The 12,059-nt window shown below is 46.8% G+C and overlaps 1 protein-coding gene across 2 annotated transcripts; it reads right to left on the bottom strand.

Annotated features, from left to right (window-relative positions):
* Positions 1–715: 715 nt before the first annotated feature.
* Positions 716–10,263, bottom strand: Nolc1 (nucleolar and coiled-body phosphoprotein 1). 2 transcript variants are annotated; one of them, XM_028774169.1, is made up of 13 exons: positions 10,102–10,263; positions 7,333–7,388; positions 7,076–7,221; positions 6,835–6,965; positions 5,983–6,148; positions 3,879–3,997; positions 3,622–3,757; positions 2,881–3,009; positions 2,630–2,740; positions 1,902–2,519; positions 1,646–1,752; positions 1,398–1,490; positions 716–1,235 (listed from the first exon to the last, which is right to left on the bottom strand). In XM_028774169.1, the coding sequence occupies exons 1-13, from the start codon at positions 10,219–10,221 to the stop codon at positions 1,077–1,079; spliced, it is 2,091 nt and encodes a 696-aa protein (XP_028630002.1). In that variant the 5' UTR covers positions 10,222–10,263; the 3' UTR covers positions 716–1,076. The 2 variants fall into 2 exon arrangements, with proteins under 2 accessions (XP_028630002.1, XP_028630010.1); XM_028774177.1 differs by having other exon boundaries at positions 7,076–7,218.
* Between the last annotated feature and the right edge of the window lie 1,796 nt (positions 10,264–12,059).

Below are 12,059 nucleotides of genomic sequence, written 5' to 3'. Positions count from 1 at the left end.
TCTGCCTCCCAGCCCCTGGCTGGTCTGCATCAGCAACATTACAGTTAAGGTACTAACAGTCAGGTGACCAACTTAAACAGGACATAATTACTCCCATGGACCAACTTCAAGACAGAACGGTCCTGCTCAGATCCCTCTCAACCTCACCATTCTGTCTCTTCCTCCTCCTCACCACAGGGCCCAGGATGTACCTACTTCACACCAAGGCTCAGGGGTTGTCAGTTCCACTTCCTTGACCGTGACTCAACCATGTGGGAACTTACCATTCTGTTCTTGATAGTGTTAAAAAAAAGATCAAATACATCCAGGAACTTAACAGACAACAGTCAAGTAACAGTCGAGTTGTTGCAAATGCCTCTCAACGTCAGGAAAGCTTACTTCAAAATTAAAAAGTACTGTAAACGTGTAATAGTAACAGCTACTGAGAACAAAACGAGACAGTTACCTGGCACTCACACTTGAGAATCCTGCCTGTCAATTTAATAGGATTCTGTACCAAGAACTGTAGTTTTATCCCCCAAAGTTGGCAGATGCACGCTGGCTTCTGGAAGCTTCATTGTCAGGCCCCAATACACGAAGATGAGCACAGGGCACGCTTAGCAGATACCACAGGACTTACGTCAGTGCCACTTGAGGGAAGGAGAGATCAAATGTGGGTCTGTGCACTCAAATAGAATCCTCCAGTAGGAAAAATTATTACCACATGACATCCTGCTTTACCTTAGGCAATAGCTAAGATTTTAATCTGTGGAACTCATCTCTGAAAATCACAACAAAAATCTGTATGACATGATTTAATATAAAATATACAATTTCTCAGTATGAAGACCCACAGAACAGGAAAGCAATTGACAACCAAATAGATTTCTTTAAAAAAAAAAAAAAAAAAAAAAATCCTTGCTCAAAACCAAGCCAGTGCAGAAGTAGGAGCCTGCGGCCTGCAGCTGGGACTGGCTCAGGCCTGCTCCACACTGTCCTCAGCACAGCTCTCTCCCGACAGCACTGAGTTGTGGGTCCACTGGAGGTGAGTGCCAGCCTCCCAGCATCGCCCTTCCTTTGCCCAAGATGACCACAGGTCACTCGCTGTCAAACTTGACCGAATTGACCTGGACAGAGATGGAGCCTCCGCGGTAGCTGCCTCGCTTCTTCTTCGTTTTTTCATGCCGGAAGGACTTGCCTTTGGTGAACTTCAGAACCTGATTGGCTCGCTCACCCCAGTCTCCAGCTGCACCTCGCTGGTAAATACATAATGAAGTTATTACAGAGAAGACAATCCAACAGCCTGTCGTATTCTTCCTCTGTTGCCCTCTCAAAACATTTTAATCCATGAGGTCCCAGCAACCTGAACCGACAACTACCCTCCCTCCCAGGTCCCACAAGTGGCAAAGAGCCCTTACCTTGGCATCAAAGGAATTGTCTGCCACTCGAGAGTCCACCTCAATCTCCTCCTCCCTGACCCTTCGGAAAGGGGAAGATGCCCTTTTTTCTCCCTAGAGAAAAAAATAAAGAATAAAGTAACGTTAAATTGGTGATTTAACAGCTCTCCTTAAAAGCCTATGGTATCAGACCAGACTGAACCATGAAATTGTCCCGGGAATCTATGGTTTAAAGGGCCAGGTTCTGAGAATGACGTGGTGCAACGTGCCTTCTTCCTTTTTGGAAACGTATTGGGGGTCTGGAGCTTAACTTTCTTAGCTTGAGGAGTTGCTACTTCATCTGCTGTCTCACTCTGCTTCCGTTTCTTGCCTGAACCTACAAAACAAAGTGAGGCTCAGGAGCCAGGCCTCCTGGGAACCTGGCACCAGAACTCAGGAGGCAACTAGCTCCCTGTCCACCTCCCTCCCTCAGTACATTCCAGTATTACAGGACACAACCCAGGGGATGATTCTACAGACACATGCCTGGCTTGGTCCCAGCTGCCTTTTTCTTCTCTTCTGTTTCTTCCTCCTCCTCTTCCTCCTCACTTGCCTTGCCTGCTTTTCCATTCTGAGAAGCTGGAGTGCCATTGACCTTGCTTGCCTGGGACTTAGGAGTGGCCTTGCCCTTGGGTGTTTTCTCTTCTTCACTGGAATCTTCGGAGGAGCTGCTGCTGCTGCTGCTGCTCTCGGCTACTGCTTTCTTCACAGGGGCTGGTTTGGGAACGGTTGCACCTGCTGCCTTCTTCTTAGCTGGGGGCTTAGGTGTCTTCTCCTCCTCTTCACTGCTGGAACTATCTGAATCTGAGCTGCTGTCCCCGCCAGCCTGAGGAGTCTGTTTGGCGGGTGCTGCTTTAGCTGTCACCTTGGCCTTGGGGGTTGTCACACTTTTCTTGGCAGCCTCTTCCTCGCTGGAGCTGCTCTCCTCACTGGAGCTGCTGTCCGCCTTCCTGCTCTGAGGTTTCTGGCCACTGCCTGCAGGTTGCTTAGGAGTTACCACTGCCTTTGCTTCAGATGGCTTGGGAGTGACAGCTGGCTTGCTTAAGGGACTCTTGGTGGTACTGACTGGCTTGGCAGGAGCTTCATCCTCAGAACTGTCAGAATCTGGAGAGAGGAGACAGAATGAACAGCTCCCCAAATCACATTCAGGGAGTCCTGTAACAGCAGCCCAAGGCAGTGAGTACCCACTAGCCCGAGAGTCTGGGCAGCATTACCTGAGCTGTCTGAAGAGCTCTCTGCTTTCTTCTTCACTGGAGCTGGTTTGGCAGGTGTCTTGGAGACAACCGTCTTTGCTGGTGTTTTTTTCTCTTCCTCAGAACTTGAATCTGGGGAGAAATTGTGACATTAGGATGGGTCTAGAATTGCAAGCCAAGCAGGAGAGCACTGGGAAAGTGTGACAGTGCACACAGTATCCAGTCACAACACAGGCACAGCACTTCTTTCCTCACCCTTCCCTGGGCCTCACCAGACTCATCACTGCTGTCCTCACTGCTGTCTGCAGGCCGTGTCTGTGCAGCAGCTTTCTTTGGAGACTGGGCTCCCGAGGACTTCTTTGGTAAAGGAACAGTAGGTGGTGGAACTGAACTGTAGGGACCTGTTTAAAACACAGTTTTGAAACATGCATTTGGGAGGCACTGCGGTTCATGCCTGCAATCCTGACACTCATAAGGCTGAACAGGAAGACTGCTGTGAATCTGAGGCCATAGGCTACAGAGGGAAGATATTGTAAATAGGCAATCAAATAAAACAGGTCTGGGGGTGATATACTCCTTTAATCCCAGCTCTTGGGAGGCAGAAGCATACAAATGTTTGAATTCAAGCCCAGCCAGGTATACAAAGTAAGTTCCCAGACAGTCAGAGCTACATAGTAAGACCATGTCTCTGAGTAACAGAAAAATATGCACAGGACTGAGGGTATATCTCCTAAGTACAAATCCTGCCCAGCATGCACAAAGCTCTGGATTTAATCTCTAGCATCAGAAAAGAAAATAAGTACTTAAATTCTTTGAATCTGTCTATCTAAAACAGGGCTTAGTCCCTTCCTGCAGAATGTGGGCTGCATTAGTAAGTCAGTCCCAACAGCGGGTCACTTGGTTACATGAGGCGGTGTGACTCCTCTCTGCTTGTTCTGGATCCCTTTATGGAAGAAGCTAGTCATTATGCACCAGGACTTGGCTTACGGACACTGATGCCCCTGTCCAATCACCTGCTTTTTTCTTCATGGGTTTTTTCTGTTCCTCTTCCTCTTCACTGGAAGAATCTTCACTGCTGGAACTCTTTTGGGTAGGGGTGGCAGTTACTTTCACTGGTGCCTTGGCCACGACTTGCTTTTTAGGTGCATTCTTCATTAGAGAGAAAATTAACATTAGAGGAAAACATCTTCCTAAACAATCCTGACAGAGGAGAGACACACACACCCTGAAGTCCTTAATGTCATCCTTGCTACAGAGTTACAACCCTAACCTTCTTGGGAGGTGCGGCTGCCTTCTTCTCTTCCTCCGAGTCATCGCTGCTGCTACTGCTGCTGCTGCTGCTTGCTGCTTTGCCATTGGCTACTTTAGGCTGTACTTTCGCTGGTGTACCTGAGAAACAAAAGCAGTATTAAACAAGTTGGGAAATTTCAAATGGCTACCGTAGGACTTAAAGAGTCGCTTTAAGGCTAGTGGAATGGCTCAGCAGGTAAAGGAGGACCTGAGTTTGAAGCCTAGACGTTATATAGTAACAGGCGAGAACCAACTCTTTCAAGCTGTTCTCTAAGCTCTACTATATGCATGCTGTGAGCTATGCTCCGATTCACCCACAAATACAATAAACCATTTAAACGCCCATCGTGAAGCCTTTCTTTGCAGTCTTTATCCATCAGAAGGACGAAACAGCTCAGTTGTGTGCAATGACAGCACAGGAGGAAAATGGCCATGACGAGCAGCAGAGAGCACACGTGGGCTGTGTGCCTAAAGGACAATGATTACTTACCACATACCACCATGTGTCTGCTGGGTTTGGGGCTCTAACCCTAGGTTGAGCTTAGGTGCATACAACTATGCTAAGCTAAGAAATGTCTATTAATCCTAGCACTCCAGAACCTGAGGCAGGAGAATCACTAGTTCTAGGCCACTGGACTAGCATGAGACCTAACCTTACCCAACAAACAAGTAAGTATGTATGATACATACACCCTTGGCAGAGGCAAGAGGATTGAGTTCAAGTCCAGCCTGGGTTTTTAGAGCCTCAATCAAAATTCAAATTAGCTGAGAATGTTGGGGCATGGCTTTAAAGCAGTACTCAAGAGGCAGAGGCAGGTGGCTCTCTGAGCCAGCCTGGTCTATAGAGCTAGTTCCAGGACAGCCAGGGGTACACAGAGAAACTATGTTTCAAAAAACTAACCAAAAAAGGAAAAACAAGAACCCTGTTTCAAACAAACAAAAAAATTAAAGATTAAAAAATAAATAATAAAATAAAAATTAAGAGGCTAGAGAAATGGCTCAGTAGTCATTTAACATTTACTGCTCTTCTACAGAACATGAGTTCAGTTCGCAGCACCCACATCCCAGAAGCCTTTAGCCCCCTGAAGTCACCTGCATGTATATGGGGCACTGGAATGTACAAGGACATGCACATTTTACAAATAAAATGCATTGTATTTATTTACTAGATTTATTTATGTATTTTATATACATGGCTACTTTGTTTACATGTACACCTCCGCACCAGAAGAATACATCTGACAGTTGTGAGATCCCATGTGGGTGCTGGGAATTAAACTCAGGACCTTCAGAAGAGTGCTGAGTACTCTTAACCATCTTTCAAGCCCCACAAAAATAAATAAATAAATAAATAAATAAATAAATAAATAAAATAAAGGAAAATAAAAGGTTTGCTGGGCAGTGGTGGCACATGCCTTTAATCCCAGCACTTGGGAGGCAGAGGCAGGCGGATTTCTGAGTTCGAGAGTTAGCCTGAGGCTAGCCTGGCCTACAGAGTGAGTTCCAGGACAGCCAGGGCTTCACAGAGAAACCCTGTCTCGAAAAAAAAAGACAAAAAACAAAAAACAAAAAAACTTGCTTCTCTTACATACTGGCCCTAGCCATAAAGTTAATTACGTTTCTGATTTTTTTTTTTCCCTCTTTGAGCGGCCTGGAACTTGCTGAATGGACTGAGCTGGCCTTAAACTGACAGCAATCACATGTGACTGCAAGCATTAGAGGTATGCACTCACGGTGCCTGGCCATGCACATGTGTGCAGTGCTGAGAGCCTCAGACATGCTAAGCAAGTATATGTATCCCCACAGCCTTATTTTTACCCCGAAAACTTTGAGACAGGGTCTGGAGAAATTTCCCAGGCTTAGCAGGGTGTGGTGGTGCACAAACACCTTTAATCCCACCAGTTGGGAGGCAAAAGCATTTGCTCAGAAGTGGGTGGATCTCTTGAGTTTGAGGCTAGCCTGGGAGATCCAGGACAGCCAAAGACCTGTCTCAAGCCTGGCTAAAGGGAAGTTATGAACGTCTGTGGTTCAGCAACATACCATTTCACACTGGGCCCACCCTCCCCTCCCAGAAACACAAATACCTGGTTTGGCTGGGGCTTTAGTCTGAGCTTTAGCTGCCACAGCTGTCTTTGGCTTCTGGGTCTGGGGTGCTTCATCCTCTGAGCTTGAGTCAGACTCAGACTCAGAGCTCTCTGCCTTCTTTGGAGGAGGTTTGACTGCCTTGGCTTGGGGCTTAACTGCTTTCGGCTAAAACAAGAGAGAACAAAGATGGTGGCAAGCTGCTGTAATCCCAGCACGTGGGAGGAAAAGAACTCTGGGAGTTCAAGGCCAGCCTGCTCAACACAAAAGTTCCAGGACAGCCAGAGCTACACAGAGAAACTCTGTCTCAAACAATCAAAACACACATGTGGACAACAAGAGCCCCTAAGTGCTCAAAAGACAAGAAGATGCATTTATTTTTTGGTTTTTTTGTTTTCTTTTTGAGATAGAGTTCTCTGTAGCCTTGGCTGTCCTAAAACTTGCTCTGTAGACCAGGCTGGCCTGGAGCCTTTATTTTTTAGGAGCCCACTGAAAGGGCAAGAAAAACTCAAAGAAGATACAATATATGAATATTGAAACAGCGAAAAACAGAGATCAACTGCTTGATAAAACAGTTCTGGACATAATCCTGTCAACAGCTCCCAGCAAAACACTTGTATTCTCAGGTTGCTACACAGTATCCCCAAAGTACAATAAGTCTCTGGGTAGAGGAAGAGAATCCCATCTACCATCATTGGACCCCATCATTCCAGACCTCAACTTCAGCATCTCCTTCAAAGCCCCCAGAATTTATGCAATGTGGCAGCTTCCACCACCCGACCATAAGCTAGATGTCCCATTCAGTTTCATTTCCAAACTCCTCTGAGGCCCTCCTTACAACCAAGACTACAAACCTGGACAGGCTTTTTCTTTTTGTCCTCTTCCTCCTCTTCATCACTGGATTCTTCGCTACTGCTGCTCTCTGAAGCTTTGGCTGCTGCCTTCCCAGCACGCTGAGGCACACTGGCTCGCTTGGCAGGTGCGGCTGAGTAGAAGGAAGTATAGGTACCCATGAGAATAGGCCCTCCAGGCAGGTGTCAGGCATTCTCTCTGGAATCCCGCCCCTCCCACCCCAACCACTCAACATGGCCTCACCAGCCTTCTGTGTGGGAGGTCCTTGGGCTTTGTCCTCTTCCTCACTGCTGTCCTCACTGCTGTCACTGGATGAAGTCTCTTTCTTAGCTTTCTTGGTTACTGGTCCATTTGTCTGTAATTTCACCTTTGGGGCTTTGGTGGACCTGCTGATGTAGATTAGGCTGACTTCTGAGGGATCGGAACCTTCTTAAACCAAGGAACACAGCCCAGCCCACCTAGTGGGAGCAAACAGCCCCAGTGCAACAAGGAACGCTTACTTGAGCCAGAAGCTATAGATGTCCAAGAGGGAAGAGGCATTGGCGTCCTGCTGTGTCTGTAAGAAAAGAAGTTTGGTTAAGGAAGTATTGTGCTTCTCTGGGTCACATCTCCTTGATCAAATGTAATTTGTCAACCAGGTATGGTCCCAGCACTTGGAAGACAGAAGCTGGCAGACCAGTGAGTTCAAGGCCCACCTGGACTATAAACAGAGTTCCAGGACTGCCAGGGTTATGTAAAGAGACCTTGTCTCAAAAGTTATGTTACCTACCTATTCAATTCGAAATGGATGTTACATCTTCTTAAGACTTTTCCTACTTGTATAAATTAGGAGAAAAACATTCCACTTACATATTGGCCAACTTTGAGCATGAAAACTTTATAGTATATCTATCCCTATGCCTTTCCATACTTTTCAAAGTCTTAGAAAGGATTCAGCAAGTTTTAATTGAGGGGCTGGAGAGATAGCTAAGTCGTTAGAACATGTTATTCTTCCAGAGGACCTGAGTTCATTTACCAGCACCCACATCAGGAGACTCAAAACTACCTGTTAACTCCAGATCCAAGGGGTTCTGAGACCTCTTACCTCATAATTCTAACTATTAACTTTTTTTGTAATTAATTGATTTTTAAAAGTCAGAAAGGCAGGGCTGGAGAGATGGCTCAGTGGTTAAGAGCACTGACTGCTCTTCCAGAGGTCCTGAGTTCAATTCCCAGCACCCACATGGCGGCTCTCTACAATCTGAACTCCAGAATTCAACACCCTCACACAGACATACACGCAGGCAAAAACACCAATGTGCAAAAAAGAATAAATAAATTATAAGCAAACAGAAGATAGCAGGTATGGTGGCACATGCCTTTAATTCTAGCATGTGGGAAGGAGAGACAAGCAGATCTGAGTTTAAGTCAGCTTGGTCTACACAGTGAGTTCCAGGACAGACATAACTACATATGGAAACCCTGTCTTAAGAAGGGAGAAAAGGGAGGGAGGGAAGAAGAGTTCAGGGCATTGGAAGATGGTCCATCAGTGAAGAGCACATGGGGCTAGGGGTGAGCATTTATTACCAGATCACATGCCAGGCTGTCCTGTCTGAAAGAACTCCCTTACTATGAGACTGATCTGATCCTTTCCTCTTGTAGCAAAAATCCCCTGATTCTGCTACAAAGAAGCAGTCTGCCTCAAAAAGTCTGGTGGCCTGTAACCCAAGATTCCCAGGATCTAATGCATGAGGATCATAAGGGCAAGGCCTGCCAACCAAGTTCCAAGTCAGGAACGGCCACAGAAACAAGGGGGGGTGGGGGGAGGGACAAAAAAGGTAGGTGTGGTGGTGCAGCCTTTAATACCAACACTGAAGAATCAGAGGCAGGGGCATCTCTGTGAGGCCTGTCTAGTCTGCATAGTGAGTTCCAGGCTAGCCAGGGTAACACAATGAGACATTCTCAAAAATAAAAATAAAGAAACCTAAATTTTCAGTCATGCTATCATCACTGTAAAGATCACATGTCTACAGTCTTTCAAGGTGTTTCCAAGAACACCACAGCTTTTCTTTAAAGATCTGTTTATTTACTTTATGTGAGTACACTGTCACTGTCTTCAGACACACCAGAAGAAGGCATCTGATCCCATTACAGATGGTTGTGAGCCACCATGTTTGCTGGGAATTGAACTCAGGACCTCTGGAAGAGCAGTCAGTGCTCTTAACCACTGAGCTATCTCCCTAACCCCCACTAGAGCTTTTCCTAAGATGCAGACTAAACATTTCACATTCCATCACTTTATTTTGCTCTTACATAACAGCTGCCACTCATCCCACGGTTCCTGTGTGCCTACAAAGGGATTACTGCTTTGTGTATTTTTCTCTTGGTGAATCTAAAGTCACTCAAAAGCTGTATATTGGGCTGAGCACTTGGTAGGCAGAGGGAGACAGAGCTGAGTTCAAGGCCAGTCTGGTCTACAAAGTGAGTTGCAGGGCAGCCAGGGCTACACACAGAGGAACTCTTTGTTTTGAAGGCCAAAACCAAGTTCTGTAAACTAGATGACATCCTGCAGTGCTCAGGCATGCATTAGCATGAGGATGCTGAGGCATGAGAACTGAAGTTCCATCCATCCTCAGTCTATATGAACTTTGTCTCAAACAAAAGGCTGCCGGGACCATGCATCTCGCAGAGGCTGGCCTAAGCCTACCTTTGTTTTATATCACTACCTGGAGCTCCAAGTTCAGTGTCAACTTGACATGGTAGGATGCTCATTCCTCCTACAGTATACTGAAAGCGACTTATCCCTGCACTCATTCATTTTCTTCTTTTGTAAAAATAAATAAGCAAATAATGAAATCATAGCTTTCGTTACTACACAATTGATCCCTGCACTCACTCATTTTCTTTTAAGTGTATAAGCAAATAGAATCCTAGCCTTCATTACTAACAGGTAAAACTGCAACCAAGTGTAAGTCCAACAAAAAGTACAGAAGAACCAGGCACCGCCAACCCAATGCTCCCGGAGGGATCTATCGCCACATGTCCTGGATCACGAGGGACCCACGCCTGCCACCGCTGCAAAACTCACCAAGTAAAAACGGGAAGACTCGGAGCTACCTAGTCAGACATGCTGGACGGAGATACCGAGACCTCAAGCCTTAGGAAGATCGGCAGAGAGGCTTCGCAGACATTGGACTGACAGACCCCAGACCTCGCCTCCTTGACTTCTAAACCTGCCAAGGCCTAGATTATCGCCCCACCCCGGCCCGCAGACCAAACCAAGGACTCACAGCGCCTGTCGCTTTTGCAAATTTACTGGCCACCTCCGAGAGTTGGTTATCTCGCAGAAAGCCGAGCACAAGGGGATAAAGGTCGCTGGGAACCACGCGGCGCAAGCCGGTATCCGCCATACTCCGAGTAAAACGCGTCACTACCGTTGCGCACGCGGCACGACTTATGAACTCCAGAGCACGACCAGAGTAGAGGGCGGGACCAGTGTCGTCATCACGTCGCGCGGCGTACGGCGGAAGAGTGGCCCCCACGAGGCAGCGGTCCCTCCACTCTAGAGGCAAGATCCAGGCGAAATCTCTAAGTTCCTTCCGGTCTCACACGCGTCGTCATCCTATAAAGGACAGAGCCCACGTACCGCCCACTAAGGAGGCGGAGCTTCTACGTCAGAGGTCACGCTCCCGTCCGAGGCGGGAAAACTTGCAACTTCCCGCGCATTACCTTTGCTGAATGGACTTTTTACTACTGTAGTTTTCCAAGCCCCGTCTGCTACTCAGACCCCACAATAATGAATGGACTGGAGAACTCGAGTCTCTTTCTCCTTTCTACAGGTGTCACCTACTGCTCAAATTCCCACCGATAATGGTTTCCTCCCATCCTAAAGTGAGGTTCTTCAGGATACCACCAGACTCAAATCTGAGGATCTTAAAAGTTGTGACAAGGGTGTTAGTACCCCAAATTGCCTGTCAGCCATAACTAGGTTACAAGACAGTTATCCCTCCCATACACAATTCGAACAGAGGGACCATCCTGGGGAAAAGATCAAATGACTCAATCTTTTCTTCCTTAAGTCAGAAGTCACACTGAATTCTGAAAACTCCAGTATCAGCTGTTGTTCAGGTCAGGAAGCAATAAAGATGCACTTTCTGTGCACACCTTTTACTTTCCGCAGGCGCTTCTTCTAAAAAGAACTGTTGCCGGGCAGTGGTGGCACACGCCTTTAATCCCAGCACTTGGGAGGCAGAGGCAGGAGGATTTCTGAGTTCAAGGCCAGCCTGGTCTACACAGTGAGTTCCAGGACAGCCAGGGCTACACAGAGAAACCCTGTCTCAAAAAAACAAACTGTTATCCTATTTCCCAGAGGTGCTTTTATCCATACCTATTCACTTCTAAAGGACCGTGATCAAACTAAACTTGTGAGCTTAAACACTTAACAGACACAAACCCCAGTTAAGAAAACTTTTATTATCATAGGCTCGGTGGCAAATGCCTTTAAACCCAGGGTTGAGAGGCAAACACAGGTAGATCTGTAAAGGGAGGGAGAAGGGAAGAGGGAGAGAGAAAGGGAAGTAGGAGGGGTTCTTTTGAGTGGTGGCACACTTTTAATCGGTACACTTGGGAGGCAGAAGTAGGTGATCTCTTGAGTTCCAGGACAGTCAGGGCTACACAGAAAAACCCTGGCTTGAAAAAAACAAAAAAGCGCCGGGCGATGGTGGTGCACGCCTTTAATCCCAGCACTTGGGAGGCAGAGGCAGGCGGATTTATGAGTTCGAGAGTTCGAGGCTAGCCTGGTCTACAAAGTGAGTTCCAGGACAGCCAGGGCTACACAGAGAAACTCTGTCTCGAAAAACCAGACCAAAAAAAGAAAAAAAAGAAAAAACAAAAAAAGCAAAAACAAATAACTGTGTCTCCTCCATCCCACAAGAGTCTGTATTGTAAAAATATCTCCATGCACAAGCCTAGTAGCTCTAGTCTGCCCTAGATAGCAAGTTCTAGAACACTATACAGCAAGAGCCTGTCTCAAATACTCAGCTGAGGTATGGTGGCTCACACCTTTAATCCCAGTACCCAGGAAGCAGAGGCAGGAGGATCTTTTGAGTTTGAGGCCAGCCTGGTCTACAAAGCCAGTTCCAGGACAGCCAGGGATTCTTGACTCACAAAAACACAAAGGAGAGGAGCAAGATACCTGACACAAATCTCCAGCACGCATATATAGGGGTCACACCTCCACACATGATAG

This window comes from Grammomys surdaster, unplaced genomic scaffold (genome assembly GCF_004785775.1).
Source record: "Grammomys surdaster isolate TR1022 unplaced genomic scaffold, NIH_TR_1.0 66, whole genome shotgun sequence".
In the NCBI taxonomy this organism is placed as follows: Eukaryota; Metazoa; Chordata; class Mammalia; order Rodentia; family Muridae; genus Grammomys; species Grammomys surdaster.
This window is presented reverse-complemented; position numbering and strand designations above follow the sequence as displayed.